At 42.7% G+C, this 17629-nt stretch overlaps 1 protein-coding gene across 1 annotated transcript in view; it reads right to left on the bottom strand.

The window, feature by feature from the left end:
- adgrd2 (adhesion G protein-coupled receptor D2) overlaps window positions 1–17629 on the bottom strand; it is a 143789-nt gene that overhangs the window by 105487 nt on the left and 20673 nt on the right. Inside the window, exons 9-14 of the mRNA XM_048613375.1 lie at window positions 15548–15688; window positions 8093–8204; window positions 5487–5592; window positions 4359–4414; window positions 747–873; window positions 320–418 (exon numbers count right to left, since the gene is read on the bottom strand). Of these exons, the coding sequence (XP_048469332.1) occupies window positions 320–418; window positions 747–873; window positions 4359–4414; window positions 5487–5592; window positions 8093–8204; window positions 15548–15688 (641 nt within the window). The remainder of the gene's footprint in view (window positions 1–319; window positions 419–746; window positions 874–4358; window positions 4415–5486; window positions 5593–8092; window positions 8205–15547; window positions 15689–17629) is intronic.

The following is a 17629-nucleotide window of genomic DNA, read 5'->3' as shown; positions in this document are numbered from 1 at the left end:
GCTGGGAAATTTGCCTGAACTGTTCTCAATCCGGTATCACTATTTTGCCCTAAGCGAAGTGGAAATTCTGTCTATGAAGCAGTTCTGAAGAATTTTTTGGGATTGTATGAATGGATTCACTAAGCACTGATTCCAAAAGCAATGCTGGTTGGTGAGTGCACAAGCAGAAAAGCCTGGTCCTGTACTGCTTTAGTTGCTACATTTACCAGAGTCAAGTGTGGATGAAAAGAACAGCATAAATGTAAACTGCAGGAAAACGAAGACTTGATGGTGTATGCAAGAATTACCAGAAAATAAGACAAGGCAATACTAACCCCACCACCGAGAACAGAATCAGCGTGACCACCAATGCACAGAGAGATATAGTACAGCCAATCAGTGTCAAATTCATAAGAACAGCTTCTTCATAAGAGCTTCTCTAGAAATAAATAAGGTGTATAATATTTGATGAGTCAAAAATACTGTTATATCATTATTGTCACCTCATGTTGAGGATCATAATAACTCCAATACTGGGTTAGACCTTTCAGTCGGACTTTCCTGACATTTATAATGAAGTTACGATGTTACAAACTGGTTCATGCAACACACATGAAAATGTGGTTCATCAATTAGGAAAAAAACTAGTACAATGATCATAATGGTCAAATACAGTAGTTATGCTAAGATTTTATTCCTATTATTGCATACATTTACGAAATAGACACTCTTTCTCTGAATTAGAAAGTACAATATTGCAATTTTACCTTCACTTCATAAAGTTGGAAAAGCAAAGCAAAATTTGTCGAGTGATTGCAAAAACATGCTGTTGATTCAAGCCCAGATTCGATGACACTGCAGCCAGCTGTAGACCAGCTTCCACCTTTCTCTGGCCTGGTTAGGTGTATAATTCAATACATTAGTGATATAGATTCAAATTCACTTCTTAAAAAAATATTTTAACAATTTGCAATAAAGCTTTCTTTTACAATAGGCTTTTGATAAAGTGAGGGAATAAAAATCAACATGAGTTTTTTTAATTCCTCGTTCTGAAACAGTTTACAAATGATCATTGAGGTGTTGGACCGTCATTTACATTTTATTTTATTCATTCAATGGGATATGGGCATCGCTGACAAAGCCAGCATTTGTTGTCCATCCCTAACTGGCCCTTTGGAAAGTACTGATGAGCTGCCTTGTTGAACTGTGGGTGTAGAAACACCGACAGAAGTGTGAGGGAGGCAGTTATAGCATTTTGACTCAGCAGCAGAGAAGCAATGGCAATATAGTTCCAAGTCATGATGCTGTGAGACTTTTGGAGAGGAACTTGCAGATGGTGGTGTTCCCATGCATCTGCTTCCTTTGCCCTTCTGGGTAATGGAGGCTGTTTGACAGACCGTTATTCAAATATTGAATTTAGCAGGAAAAGACTATCACAGATTTACAAGAGTTTTATTGTAAATCTATTTTATTGTATATCTTTAAGGCATTGATGGATAGATACTTGGTAAGCGGGGTAGGGAAGGGGCAAGCTGAAAGATTTTCAGGGTAAGCAGAATGTAGATTTGCAGTTCCAATCCAATCAGCCACAGTCTTATTTATTGGCTGAGCAGGCTCAAGGAGCCAAATGGCTTGCTCTTGCTCCTAACTTACATGTTTGAATGAGTGAACAAATGATCCAGTCATTATCACATTTCTGTTCATTCAAGTTAGTTGAGTCCAAATTACCTACCACATTGCATACATTACAACAGGAACGACACTTAAAAAGTACTGCATTGTTTGCAAGGCACTTTGAGACACTGCATGGTCATACAAAAAGCTACATAAATGAAAGTTTTTTTAAAATCAGAACTCATGGTAAACTTCGAAAGAAGAATGTTCACACATTATATTAAAAAGTCTTTCCACATGCTGACAGGTACATTTCTGGAATTATGAATGTATTTAATAATGGCCTATTTTCACACACAATCCCCATTTGGAGGGCCCATGCTGATCCAAAACAATGACGTCTCATTTACATTGCCTGCACAAAGTGCTGGTGACAGTCCTGCCTCAATAGGCTCCTCATATATTTTTCTGTGATGAATTTTGGGCTGTTTGCCTCATTGGCAGCAACACTAGGACAGGTCTGTGCACTGGGGAAAGGTAGCAGGAGGAAAGTGTCCAGCACAAAGACTGAGGACCTGCAAGTGTTCACCAGCCCCTCCTGCCTAACATGCTGTTGGTAGTGGTTGCTACACTGCAACTGGATCTGATTGCCCTACACCATCAACAGTAGTGCAGTCTCAATCAAAGGGTGGGAATCAGAAAGTTTCCTGGTTAGATCAGGAGTCAGACAGGGCTGCCCTCTCTCTCCCACCTCGTTTGTGTGTTAAATGGAACTTCTTGCAGAGAAGGATGCAGGCTTGAAGAGGGGGTGACTGTTCCAGGCAGCGGAGGCCCAGCAGGTCAAAGCCTCCCTCTACATTGTGCCCAGGTCTGCTGTCAGTGTGCAAACTCACGAGCACCTACAATCAGTTTGAATTGGCTTCAGGAGCCAAGGTAAACTGAGGTGAGAATGTGGCCACATTTTTTGGGAATGTGGCCGATTGATCCGTTATTCCTTCACTGTCAGGTCAGATTGTCTGAGGGTGCTGGGTATTTGGTTCAGAGGGACTGGGTTGTGTGCCAAAACTTGGAGGTTTATATCACCAAGGTGAGGCAGAAACGGGGCTTATGGGAGCACCGTTCCCTCTCCATTGTGGATAAAACCTGGTCATCAGGTATGAGTTGCTCTCAGTGTTGCTGTATGTGACCCAGGTCTGGCCTATCCCCCAAGCCTGCGCCACTGCAGTCATCTGAGTCTTCTTCCACTTCATTTGGAGCTCAGACATGGGCCATGCCTGCTGGAATACAATATACAATCATCTGTACAAGGGGATGGGGGGAAAGAACATACCCAAAGCCATCCTCATCCTGATGGCCACCTTTGTTTGTGGCTGCATCAAGCTGTGCATAGACTATCAATACGCAAACACCAGATATTCCTACATACTGAGGTTCTAGCTGGCCCCGATGTTTGCAAACGATAGGCTTGGCTTCAATGCTGTGGAATGCAGCAAGCAGTTGGACTGTCCCATACTACCTGCCCTTCATGGAAAAATTTATAAAGTTAAACACCTTAGACCACATGTCCATCAGGAAGTGGTCAGCACATAGTTTCCTCGAGACCCTGCAGGAAAAGGAGAGGATGGATCCTGTTGGGTGGTTCCCTCAGCAGACTGTCAAAGTCATTTGGCAAAATACCTCATTTCCAGAACTTTCCAACAATCACCAAGTCGTAGCTTGGCTGGTGGTGAGAAGCGTACTGCCTGTCAGATACTTCATGAACCCCGGGTCTCTGTGCGCCATCACATGTTGCCCTCAAATTGCTGCAATGGTGAAGAAACTGTCACGCATCTCCTTCGTAATGAATGTGCCTTTGCAAAGAAGGGCTGGAGAGAGGTGCCGTGGTTTTTGTCGAGGTTTATCCCAAGCAGCTCCATGATGCAGGATTCTTGTGCTCTACGGGCTGTTCCCGGAGACGCACACTGAGATAAACATCATCTGTCCTTGGAGGACCATCAACTCGGTGAAGGACAGCCCTTGCGTCTGCCCAAAACCTGTTGGTCTTCTAGTGTAAAGGCTTAACCTTCACCAAGTGCTGCAGACTGGCACATTCCTAGGTCCAGGACTACATACTGAGGGACAGGCTGAAGCTTGGGGCAGCTGCTGCTTGAGGTGCAGTGGGGAAAGACCCCCATCTAAGGTCTTTCTGCCAAAGTATAACGGGAAATAGTTCCATTATGAGAACCCCCTCATTGCCTCAAAATGTATGTAAAAGTAGGGTCCTGCATGAGTAGGAAATGCCTTTGGTTGCAGTTTCAGGGAATGACAAATGTTTGTTTTTTTGTATTTATACAAAGACTGTACAGAACTATTTTAGTACCTTGTGTATGTACATAAAGGTTTTTTTAATGTAAAAAGTATATCTTTGCAATAAAAAAGTAAGTTCTGAGCAGAGCAGAACAGCAACTTGAATTACTGAATCCCAACAGTAAAAGGGTTCAAAACTGGTATTAAGTTCCACGTGTATGTGCTTAAGCAGCCTAATACCAGGTTTAGGTCCACACCTAAATTGCTTGCAATGACACCTGTACCAAAATGATGGTTCCTGTGCAGTGGGCTCAAATTACGTGTGGTCATAATGTCCAAAAGTTGCTTCTTCTCACCCCTATACTCTGTCTAATTTACAATAACAACTGGTGATAAATGTATACCCTACTTCAATCTTAATATTATTATTTTTGTTAAAACAGTGAAATTCCCTGTGTTTTTGAACGTGGAACACTCACCTCAAACTAAAATTCCAGAAGACACAGATTGAATCAACAGCAAGAGAAGAAAAAGCCTAAACAGGAAAAAGAAAACTGCATGAAATATTAGATAATTTAACATTTGTAGCTCTGAAGTATTGGAGGGTTGCAATTACTTTCAATTTTATATGGTTACTCTGGTTGTAAATACCTTTTTTTGTTTTCTCTATTTACAAGCCTTGTTAAATACAGCCTAAATCTATAACTGCACCTCAAAGTTTTTGCTAAACATTTCAATGCTCCATATTCCATGCTCTCCCTTCTCCTATTCATCCATGCAATCTCACTGAAAAAGACAACAACATCACAATGTTAACCCTGACAAACCCCTTCAGAATCTTTCAAGTTTCAATGAGATCACTGAATGGCCTGGACAGAGTGGACGTTCGGAAGATGCTTCCATTGGTAGGAGAGACTAGGACCCAAGGGCACAGCCTTAGAGTAAAGGGAAGACCTTTTAGAACGGAGATAAAGAGAAGCTTCTTCAGCCAGAGAGTGGTGAATCTATGGAATTCACTGCCACAGAAGGCTGTGGAGACCAGGTCATTGAGTATATTTAAGACTGAGATAGATAGGTTCCTGATTATCAAGGGGATCAAGGGTTACGGGGAGAAAGCAGGAGAATGGGGTTGAGGAACTTATCAGCCATGATTGAATGGCAGAGCAGTTTCGATGAGCCGAATGGCCTAGTTTCTGCTCCTATGTCTTATTGTCTTATGGTCTTAACTTCAGTTGACTTTGCCTCTGATCACAGGAAAACCTTCTCATCGCAGAAACTGAACTGGTGAACCTTTGTCCTACCCCCTCCAATGTAAGGTCTAATATTATTAAGTTTTTCTTTAATGTTTATATGAACAATTGGAACTGGCCAGTCAGAAAAGTAAGGGAAAGCCTTGTTTTAACATCTTGCAGCATTCCCTCAATTCTATATGAGATCTTCCAGTGTATGAACTGAAACCCAGGCTGTAGTTTCAATCCCAAATTTCCAAAGTCAGAGGCAACAGAAAGAGCTAAACTGACAATGCAGATGCAAGTTACCAGTTAAAAATACTTATTACTCTACATACTTAATTGTCTTCAAGACAGAAATAGAACACAAGCTCCTACCTTAACTCTGTGTTGTAACCTATACTTTGTAGCCGTGCTGACTGGCTGACCCCCTTGAAACACTGTTGATGAAATAACTGCTGATGCAATCTGCATCCCTACACGTCTGTGGACAGCATGGAAAACATAAAAATGGACTCTCAGCATTTGAGTTTTGAAGGTTAAAGTATCTCAAATCTTCATCAAAAAGTTTACCATATTTTTCAATACTCTGTACGCTGCAAAGCATTAAGAAATTGATTTCTAAAAATCAGTTGCAAATTTATCCGCAAATAGATGAAATGGTACAAGAAAAATAATTTGCCTCAGATTTTGCATGCATTTTGCACCCTGTCTAATTAACACTTTGCACTCCGACTAATTCCCACACGGGTTGAGGTTACCATGAATGTCCTACCTTCTCAAACCTCTCCCCTTGCCTGAGGTGTGTTGACGCTCAGGTTCAATTAACAAAACCAGCAACACAGTGTTACCATTTGCCTGTCGTACAGTGTCTGCTCTCTTGCCTGTTGGCACAGCCCACTTACCTAAACCTGGCATAACTGTGAATGATGTACAAACTGGTTTAAGAAAACTCTTTGCTTACCATGCCTTGGGCTGCAATAGCTAAATCTGAAGATTGTACGTCTTCCACAGTTTCTTGACTGCTCACTGCCCCTTCATAGATTATACACTCTCTTAGGGTACTTTAAGGCATTGAATATCGCACTCTTGGAGACTTCAATGTTTAACTGGCCACTGCATCCTGAATTCCTTGCATTCCTAGTCAACACAGTGTGGAGCTGGAGGAACACAGCAGGTCAGGCAGCATCAGAGGAACAGGAAAGTCGACGTTTCGGGTTGGGACCCTTCATCAGAAATGCGGAGGGGGAAGGGAGCTTGGGTATAAACAGACGGAGCAGGGTTGGGGCTGGGGTAAGGTAAGTTGGATGGTGATAGGTGGATGCAGGTAGCGGGTAGTGGGGATTGGTCAGTGGGAAGGGTGGGGCGGTCAGATGGGAGAGAAGATGGGCAGGTTGTGTCAGGTCAAGGAGGTGAGAGGGAGGATGAGTGGGGCTGGGGAAAGGTAGGTGCAGTGGAGATAGGTGAATGCAGGTAGGGAATTTGCAGGTCTGGGAAAGAGAGGCTCCGAGCTGGGATGGGCTGACTGTGGTGTGAGGAGATGCCGGCACATGGCTGCGAGCGTGGAGCTGAGGATCCACAGGAGGCTCTGGATGTACCGTAGATAGGGGTTGTTGCAGTTTGGTCCAAATTGGGATGGCCTGAATGTTGTTTGGAATCCATGAGCTGGCTGTGTAGGCAGGTACTGAGAAAGGAGATGTGGCTGTAGTAACGGATTTGTATCAGTATGTGGTCGAAGAGCTTCAGGGCACAGGAGGTCACCAGTGGGTTGCAATGGGAGAGGGATTTGCAGGTCTGGGATTCCTAATTCTTAATAGAGAGTAACGTTCTCTCACTCTTTGTAATTCTGAAAAATCTTCATTTATATTGGTATATTGAACACAGCTCTCTAGTATGGTGTTTCTCCCAAGTCTCCATTACAACTCTTTTTTCTCTCTCTATTCTGCAGATGATAGGTTACTTCACCACTTACATCATTATCATTAGCATATTCATATCCAGTTATACAATAAAACCCTAACAAAATTCTACACAGAGCTACTGTTGTATGAAACGTCAAAAAAGTTCAGATCCCAGGGAGAGTTAAATGGCAATTCAGCTAATAATTCAGACCAAGTTGAGTACCTGGGCCACAGCCAGCCAATAGCTTCATGTTTAAATCTCTCCAGTCAGGTTTCAGTCCCATCACAATGTTGAATCAGCTCTATAAAAGTTCAAAATTATATCCTGTCTGATTGACTAATGTAAACTATCGCTGTTTGTCCTTATTTTGATATGGTTGACCAGTAGAGACCGTAATAAGTTCACATGACAGATGATGTAGCAATGGTCTGTGCCTCCCATAGCATCCTTAGCAGCTGCACAATTAATGGTTCCCCTTTGGACAGTATTGGCTGTTTTTACATCATTGCTGCTAACTTCAGCGTAATTGAGATGTCCATGTTCAATGTGCAAGCGCCAATGGTACAGCACAAATTACTTATGACCAGCAGTTGAACCTTAAGCACTTTCACACAGCATACATTGCAAATGGACGAGGGAATATTCACATTTTAAATGTAGCTGGAGTTTACAAATGCCTGCTTCATGTACATGCCCTTTCAATGTCCTGGTGTCTAGTAGATGTGGATCCTGCATATTCGTCTGTCAAACCGACACTGACCTGCCCACCCAGGGCACTCATCCAGCCATTTTCCAGTTGCATTTCGTATTTAAAGAGTGGCAAAAGATGACAGGGAACACAGCTTGTGGTAGACACTCACAGCAATGGGCTTTGCCTGATACCATGTACCTCACCCAAGAGCCTTTGAGTCCCCTTCTAACTCACACTTACAGACAGCTCATTTGCACTCATCCTCCCAATGTGAGGAGCTATTGCATTCAGCTTCATCTTCAACTGTCCCATTCGGCCCTACATTACACCTTAATGATTCCTACCAGATTGAACAGCTGACCACAGATTCTTCAAGTAAAGTCTCACTCACTTAAATCCTTCATCAAAAGCTGCTTCCATCAAATTAATTTCCAATGCACTATTTCCAAGTAAACTGTGAAGGGTGCCATACCAGGTGTTCACAAACGTAGCTCTTGTTAAACCTGTAAGGGAGGACAGTGGGTTGTAATTAAAATCCTAATTTGATCTACAAATTTTAAGAACATTTATTTGGATTTTACAACATTTTCTATTATTGTGTCATATTATTTTCTGCTGTGTTGTGAATGTTTGACAGCTGTTCGCAGGGAGTTGGAACCAACCATTTGGAAAAGCTGGAAACTTGCCACTTGGCTTTAGCTGAGCACAATTTCACAGGGTACAGTCTTCCTTTTTGAGATGAAGTGTGGATGCAAGTATGAAAGGAGGAGGGACTTCCACTTGTAAGCGGCTCAGAGTTTCCCCACACAGTTGCATTCTCCTCAGCTCATTGCATATTCCTGCGCAGGTTAAAGGTTAGATTTTACAGCAGCAAATAGTGAAACCCAGCAGGAACTCCTGGGCTTCAACGTCCAGGCATCAGATCGAAAAGAACAGAATGTCACTGCCTGCAAGCCAAGAGCATTTCTCAATCCCTGCTCATCACCCTCAGCCACCCACCCACACTTGGAGATGTCAGAGACTAGGGCTCCACCTTGTGCTCAAATTCACATTTTAAATTGAACACTCAAAAGAGCTCCCTTTCATGGATGTCTTAGTTGAGAAATTGGTCAGGAGGCCCTAGTACTGTTGACAACCTTGCAAAAATGTCCAGTCCACCAGTGTCAGATTATCTTGGAAGGATAAAGCGCTGCAAAGGTTCGAGCGACAAGTGAAGCTAGCTGTTTTGAATGACTATTGTGCAGTAGCAATGATTGATGCTAATGGGATTCTGCTGTCAAACCAAAAGGATGTTCTGCCTATCACACAAATGACAAATGTGGCGTATGAAGTTCAATGCCAGTGTGATGTCAGGAATGTAAGCTGCATAACCCAAAAACCAGTGGATCGTGTCAAACAGCACAGCCCCTCAGCTGTTCACAACAAACAAGGTACTGATAGTAATCAACTGGCCTGTGTTTGTGAAACTCACAGTACAGTGTTTGACATTTGATATGATTCTGCAATCGGACAACATTTTCCGGATAATCCTGAGATTGCAAGTATTAGGCTGACAACCAAGTTAGGATTGGCATTTGGGCTTGCCATGTGACACACTTGCCTGTCCTGGAAACTACAAATAGAAGACACGTAGAATGCTGGTTGAAAAGGAGATGGAATATAAAGGAAGGAGATTTAGTGACAACTTCACAGGGCCTTTCTGGAACTAAGTCTGGAGTACTGTGTACAGCTTGGTTTCCTACTTTGTAAAAACTATTATTAAAGCTCAGAGAAGGTTTACATGATCAAATCCGAGGATAAAGGGCTGATCTTATTAAGGATGATACATGTTGGTGGTGTGATTGTAATGAGGTGGACCTCACAGAATATGAGTTCCCTGATTGGGGCTATTAATCTGGTCCAATCAGGAAAGCCTGGCTGACAGATATAACCAGAAGTGTCAGAAGTTCTGTTCACTCTGAGAGCTGGCTGTGAGGGAGCTAGATCAGTGTCAAGGACTCTCCACATCTGAATAAAGGGTGACTTGATGGCAGGATACCAGCTTCTGTGGAGTTATTTCAGGGGTGACAAGAGTGAGATTAATGATGTAACCATACAAAAACACCTACTAACAGAAGCACAAATGGACTTCAAACAGGAACTACAACTGACTTTGCCATTAGAACATGCGGCAAGTGGAGAATATGACTTACAGGATATTTCAGTGGAAGTGGACACCCTGGCCAGGCTGACTGAGCTTGGGGAACACCAGTTGAGTGAAGGCAATTGCATAGCTTCACTCGGGACATATCCTGAATAGAGGGACTCTAGGTCAGCCCACAGCAAAACCCCAAAACAAAGCCAAGCCTCGGCCAAACGGTTAAAATTTTCTTCAGGATTTGGAGCGGCAAGCTATTGTAGTTGCTGCTGGTATGTGGACTTGAGACAACAAAGGAGTCCCAATAGACCTAGACTGAGTAAGGGAACTCATAGGCCGGTATCTGGAGAGCGTACACCCTGGAAAGTCCACCTACATCTGGCTTGGAACAGTTACATCGTTAAACAACATCCCAATCAGAACCAATCAAAATAATTCTGAAGAAGGGTCCCGACCCGAAACATCAACTTTCCTGCTCCTCTGATGCTGCCTGGCCTGCTGAGTTCCTCCAGCTCAACACTATGTTATCTCTGACTGCACCATTGGCAGTTCTTACTATCTCCCAATCAAAATAAAAGTCTGTTTAAATAGTCACCCGGTTCTAATGGAGGTCGATACTGGTGCGGCCATTTCAGTGATCACAGAACCAGCCTTTAACAAAATTTGCTCTGGACTCCAACCATTAAGATTGTGCAAGACTTTGGCTAGACTGAGAACCTATAACCTACACCAGGGAACCTTTACACATTGAGGGTACAACTTCAGTTCCAGTCTCATATGAAAAGCAGCTGGTTCAGTTACCACTAATTGTAGGAAAAGGCTTTGGTCCAATTCTGATTGGGTGAAATTGGTTGAGAAAGATTCACCTAGATTGGTTCAACATTTTTCAATTAAAAAATAGCTGGCTGAGTCAAGTCCTAATTAAATAACCAAGTGTTTTTCAGGAAGGTTTAGGGGCTATCAAAGGAGCCAAGGCCACCTTACACGTTGACCAGGAAGCAATTCCAAGATTCTGCAAGAGCTGCCCAGTGCCATTTGCCTTCTGGGAGAAAATAGAAGCAGAAATCAGGAAGCTGGAAAGTGAAGGAATAATCAAACCAGCTCAGCTTGCGGAATGGGCAGCACCGATTGTACCGATTGTGAAGCCTGACAGATTAATTTGCCTTTGTGGAGATTTTCAACATCCAGTGAACTGCTTTTTGCAGTTGGATAAATACCCTATCCCTCACATAGAGTATTAAACGCAAAGCTGGCAGGGGGGCTGTCTTTCATGAAACTGGATATGAGCCATGCGTACTTGCAAATGCAGTGAGATGAGGATTCCCAGAAGTATGCTACAACTAATACCCATAAGGCTTTGTACTGATATTCGAGACTGCTGTTTGAGGTATCATCAGCCTGTGCAATTTTCCAGCAGACAATAGAGAATATTTTACAAGGTCTACTCCAGGTCGCCATTTACCTCGATGATGTGCTAATAAAAGGGAAGACAAATAATCCTTAGACGTTTCTCCCAGGCAGGCGTATGCCTTAGAAGGGAAAAATGTGTCTTACAGGCATCCCAACTGACCTACTTGGGCTACAGAGTCAACAAGACTGGATTGTAAGATAAAGTGAGTGCGCTCAAAGGTGCCCCGGCTCCCACATCTGTACTGGAGCTTAAGTCTTTCCTTGGGCTGCTGAATTATTATGGAAAGTTCATACATAACCTGGCCTCCATCCTGGGACCTTTGCATCAACTCTTGAAAATGGGTCAGCCTTGGAAATAGTCACATAGCCAAGCCATAGCTTTCAGGAAAGTGAAGAAACAGCTATCATCCTCTAAGGTGTTGGCACACTATGATCCCAAGCAAGATCTGATATTGACATGTGATCCCTCCCCATACTGCACCGGTGTAGTGTTAGCTCATAGATGGCCCAATGGAGAGGAGCGCCCAATAGTGTATGCATCTAGGACTTTGGCTATTGCAGAGCATAAATATGCCCAGATAGAGAAGGAAGGTTTGGCGGTCATATTCAGAATCAGGAAGTTCCACCAATACCTTTACAGTTGTAAATAATAACAGACCTTAACCACTGCTATATCTATCTGAAGAGCACAAGGCAGTACCGCCTATAGCTTCAGGCCGAACTCAGCAGTGGGCTCTAATACTAAGTGCATATAATTGCAAATTAGAACATCATCCAGGAGACCAAGTAGCAAATGCTGGCAGATACACCACCAGTGGTAATGCCACCGGAAGAATCCGTAATGGTTTTAAATTATCTGGACACATTTCCAGTCACGGTTGACAAGATCAGACTCTGGACACAGAAAGATCCGGTCCTGGAAAAACCGAAACAGCTGGTGGTGATGGGGGAAACCAAAGGACCATCAAAACCAGAATTGAAACCTTTTTGGACCTGGAGTGACCGGATCACAGTAGAGAATGGCATTTATTATAGGAAGCAAGAGTCATTATCCCAGACAAAGGTCACCACCAGATACTGACTGAACTCTACCAGGGTCATCCAGGGTTTTCCAAAAGGAAATGTTGGCAAGAGGTGATGACTGGTGGTCAGATGTGGATGCAGACATAGCTGCATTGGTGAGGCAGTGCCCAGAGTGCCAACAAGGAAAGAAGTTACCGCCAGCAGCTCCCCCACATTCGTGGGAATGGCTGGGTAAACCCTGGACTCAGTTCCACATTGACCATACAGGTCCTTTCATGGGCTTAATATTCTTACTCATTATGGATGGCCATTCAACATGGCTGGATGTGCATAGAGTTCATTCATCAAAAATGGGGATGACATTTGAAAAACTGCAGACACCTTTTCCAATACACGGACTCCCAGAAGCATTGGTCACAGAAAACGGACCAGCGTATACCAGCAGGGTATTTGAGTATTTCCTAAAGTCAAACAGTATTTGACATATAACGACAGCTCCATACCATTATCATCCAATGGACTGGCAGAAAGAACAGTCCAAACTTTGAAGGCAGGCTTAAAGAAACAGCCCACAGCTTCACTAGATACCAAACTGTCCCAGTTCCTTTTTGATTATAAGACCGCCCCTCATGCAACTACAGCAGAGTTGCTAATGGGGAGAGGTCTCCGCACCAGGTAAAATGTGATCTTCCCAGACCTGGTGGTAGGGTGAAAACAGCATCAGGAATGCCAATGCTGGACACAAGACTCCACAGAGCGAGAGACACGATTTAATTCAGGGATGAATTTTGGTGTAGGAACCATGGGAATGGCCCTGCGTGGGAAAGAGGCGTGGTCGACATGAGGTCATGTCCAGTGATGTATAAAGTTTGAGTAGGTGCGACAGTCCCGAACAAGCACATGGACCATATGAAAGCTGCAAACTCGCAAACGGTGTGGGAGCAAAACATGCCCGGCTGCCTGACAGACTTTCCAACTGTTCAGGAACCCATGGGCTCTCCCTCACCATCAAGCATTGAAGATATCTCGGAATCTGAGATGGACATGGCAGATGTTGCCGCCCTGATGCCTTTGCCACCTGAAGAGAATTAATTTCTTCTGATACACTCCGGGTGCAAGAGGAGAGCTACTGTACATTACATGCCAGTCCTGTCAGAGGCAGAGTTGGAGGAACCTGCCCCAGTGCTAAAACACCCCAGGAGGAGCTGCAAAAAAAAATAACGCCTATGTCCTCAGATTTAGAAGGGGAAGGATGTAGTGAATATAATGAGATTAGCCAGGTGGACATCATAGACTTTGAGTTCCCTGATTGGGGCTGTTAATCTGGTCCAACCAGGGAGCCCTGGCTGACAGATAAGAACAGGAGTGTCAACCATCCTATTCACTCTGAGAGCTGGCTCTGAGGGAACTGGATCAGTGTCAAGGATTCTCCATGTGTGAATAAAGGGTGACCTGGTGATGGGATACTGGTCTCTGTGGAGTTACTTTAGTTGAGCTTTTAACATTTGGGATTTTGCACAACAAGAAATGATCTTATTGAAACGTATTAGATTCCGAGGAGGCTAGATTCAGAAGATGTTACCTCTTATGGTGAGTGACTGGAACTAGTGGGCACAGTTTAAGAATAAGAGATCTCTCTTTTTAAGGTGGAGATCAGGAGAAACCTTTCTCCCAAAAGTGGTTTGTAGTTGAACCTCTCTTTCCCTGAACTGAGTGGAGGCTGTGCCATTGAACTTATTCTAGTTCGAATTAGATAGCTTTATCGATAGACAAACAATCAAGGGTTATGGGGGCAGACAGAAAATTGGAGTTGACACCACCAGGAGATAGGTCAGAATTGTATTGAATGGCTTACTTCTGCTCCTACATCCATGCTCCTAATTTTCAGTGTCAAAAACAAGGAGAAGCGACATAAAATGAAGGAACCAGTTTGAAGGAGAGTGCAGAAACAGAGACAGATTGGGGATATATATGCACAAATCATTGAAGGTGCTGCAGAAGGTTGAGAAAGCCAATAAAGGCCTCCAAGATGAGGATCCAGGGCTTTATAGATATTTTCTAATCAATCTTTTAGAGATGTTATGACTCATCTCTGGAGTAAGTGAGACTTGTCCCTGGGAATCCTGATTCAGAGGATCAGAGGATTCACTACTGTACTACCAGAACCTCTTTATAAACAGAGACAGAGTACAAACAACTAATACTGAGGTCAAAAATACCGACTCTCATTAAAGCTTAAGTCAAATAGCAACTAAAATAGCTAAATATGTAAATCAGAAAGTTTGTGTTTACAATGCTCCACATCTCCAAAGGCTGTGTGACACTGGTATTGCAATGGGACACTCACCATTATGATACAGGGAGCAGTGAAGAGTTGTTGTACCTGCCAGGCATATTCACACAAAACTTACCAGAAACATTAGGGCCTGCTCATTCAACAGTCAGTAAAATTTTAACAAGGTGGCAAGATGTAAATATAGCCAAACTCTCTAGCACTGAAAAATAACTTTAACAAATATAGATCACCATTTCTTCAGATTTGATTAGTTTTGTTTGTTTAGATTTAGTTTTAAGTTTATTTTTTTCCTTTCTTTTGGACTCTTTTACCTCTCTTCCTCTTTTAATCTAATAGTTACTTTCTTTACTGTTTCATTTCTGTATTTGAATTCAGTATTCTAATGGACAATTCCTGGTTCAGATTCTCTGTTATTCATTAATGACTTTTCACTCTGATGAATAAAGAGACACATAGTTGATTACCCTGTTGTACAGGTTCCACATCCCCTATCAAAAGCACCACATCTTTGCTTCTTTAATGGAGAACAAGTTCCAGTGAAAAATCATGGAAGGTTTGTGGCCAAATAACATGTACAAATACAAAACAAAGCCCTGGTCTTGTTTCTTTGCTGCTGTGGCAAAATCTGGTCCATAAATTCAGTGCCAATGCTGCAATGAGGTTCCTAAACAATTGTCACAAAATTTCATTTAAACTTTCATCAATTTCAAGAGTTGGCCTAAGTGTTTGACAATTTCAAGATTGGAACTAGTCATCTGCTAAATCACTCAAACTAAACATTTGTTCTGTTCCAAATCTAAAGTCATTCAACATTTGTTTCCTGTGGATATAACTACATATTGAAGTTTACATAACAGATGGCAAACTGCTTGAATGAAATATGAAAATGTCAGAAAATTGATGTCAATACATTTTTGCGTTGAATGTAATTCACACCAGCCATATTTTTACATATAAAACAAGATAGCAAACCTATAAGCAATACTTTCCTTTTTGTTGGAGTCTATCAATTGCTTCTTTAGGAAGTCCTATTTGATCAGTTGACTTGTTGTTCATATCACTCACATAGACATCAATGTCATTTGTAAAATTGGTGAGTACCTTTTGCCTGATTTCAAGTTCTGAAAAATACAGTGGAAATAATAAATACAATGGATTGGCTCAGTTAAAACATTTTGTGAAACTGCTGAACCAAATACAGAATTTTGACATAACATTCCCAATTACGAATGTGCTGACAAAAAAGTGGCTGTTGTAAGACTTATGTGTGTCGCAGACAATGGGGACCCCTCATGGTACGTTTCCAACTCACTTATGTGATGTTTCTGCACATCAAAGCTTCACGTCAGGCTTTAGCAGCAACTCTCATTGTAAAGCTGCTGCAAAGACACTGAGTGCTCAGGGACATGCACCCACCTCGTGGACTGGACCAAGCTGCATCTCGTAGTTATTCTGAGGTTTCCTGAATGCTAACAGCATCCCTGCCTTGCACAGTCTTGCTGTGCCTTTTTGAACTTTTGCCCATCAACCAACGCTCTTATTTCTCTTGTCTTACTGTACCATTTAGTGCAGACACAAAGCATGTTAAATTTGTTATCAGGCATCTGTCCATTCAAGACTTCGCTTAGGAAATCCCAGCGCAGTAAGTCAAGAGCAGCGTCTGAAACTAGTCCAGGCCGCGTTCAGGGCAGACAGAGTCAGGATCCTTTCCTCTTAAAGGATGACAAACCGAATGCAGGGCAGCCCATCATCTGCCTGGATTCTTTCTGTCCTTTTGTGGACTGCTTTCCTGCTGGAAGGAGGGAGAGGCACATATTACAGGAGATGGAAGTTGATGACACACCAACACTGTTGGTGCGAGTGGCGAGATGTCCTGAGTGAGTGAGCAGGCTGTAGACAGGGTTATAGGTATTACGGCTTGGGATGGATCACAGTGAGTGAGGGAAGATGTTGCAGGCATTAATGGGAGTGATAGAGCATGAGACTTGGTGGGGGGAAGGGGGGGCACAGTGACAGAGACACAGTGATTGTGAAGCATAGTAGAGAAGATGGTGGCACTCACTCTGGAGGAGTGGAGAAGGAAATTGACCTTCTTCCTACAGGGCTGAGCATTCTTCCAGACAGGTGAAGCTGCTATAATTCACTCTGCAACCTTGGACAAAAGTGGCATGGTCTAGTGACATGACTTCCACTGCTGGTCCTGGACAAGGAGGAAGACCCACACTGGCACTTTCCCATCCAGCAGCAACTCCATGATCTTGCCCACTATGCAGGGCAATGATTTTCCCTGTCAGCCATGCTTGGGGCAAATGTCTGTAATTGAGCAGGGCAACTCCATGTTGACAGGGTTTGTCCAGGTGAACAATGGGCTTTTAAGGGTGGTGCAGGTGCAAAGGATGCTTCCAGGATTTCGATTCCGGGATATTGTCTGAGCAGTGGGTTGTTCCAGGAGCAGCATGTGGTAAGATGGGGTGAAAACTCAGACAATATAGCTATAGTTGGTAATTAATGAGGCATGTTGGTAAGATAAGGTGAGTGACCCCACCAGACATTTTGGCAACAAACCTTCTAAAAAACTCAATACAATTTGGACTTGGCCATAAAAAAACCTAAGATTTGGTCCTGGGTTTCCTAATGTGGTTGGAATATTTGGATCATTATCTTACTTCATCAGTGTATCAATTTCATCGTGATTACTTGTGTCAGTTTTGTTCATATTTTTATAGTGAAGGATATTTTGGGGTTTCATTTTAATCCTGAAACTTTACAGCTTGCTTTCTTACCCTTGTTTCTTCCATGCAATACATTTTTAAAAGATGATGATCTATCAAGCCAGATCCTGACAAGTATTCGGCTTGTCCTGTATTCTCAGAAGAATCAGAACAAAAGTAGAAACTCAGCCTTATTATTGCTGAGTTTTATTTAATCTTTAAGTGGCTTCCTTTTCATGTATTTTTTTTCCTATATTTAGCTATTGTATGTATCAAGGTGAATTATATTAATTAAAAACTGAAAGAACTGCGGATGCTGTAAATCAGGAACAAAAACAAAGTTGCTGGAAA

The sequence above is a fragment of the Rhincodon typus genome, chromosome 28 (assembly GCF_021869965.1).
Source record: "Rhincodon typus isolate 14 chromosome 28, sRhiTyp1.1, whole genome shotgun sequence".
Taxonomy (NCBI): Eukaryota; Metazoa; Chordata; class Chondrichthyes; order Orectolobiformes; family Rhincodontidae; genus Rhincodon; species Rhincodon typus.
Note: the sequence above shows the minus strand (reverse complement) of the source record. Positions and strands in the feature narration are given on the sequence as shown.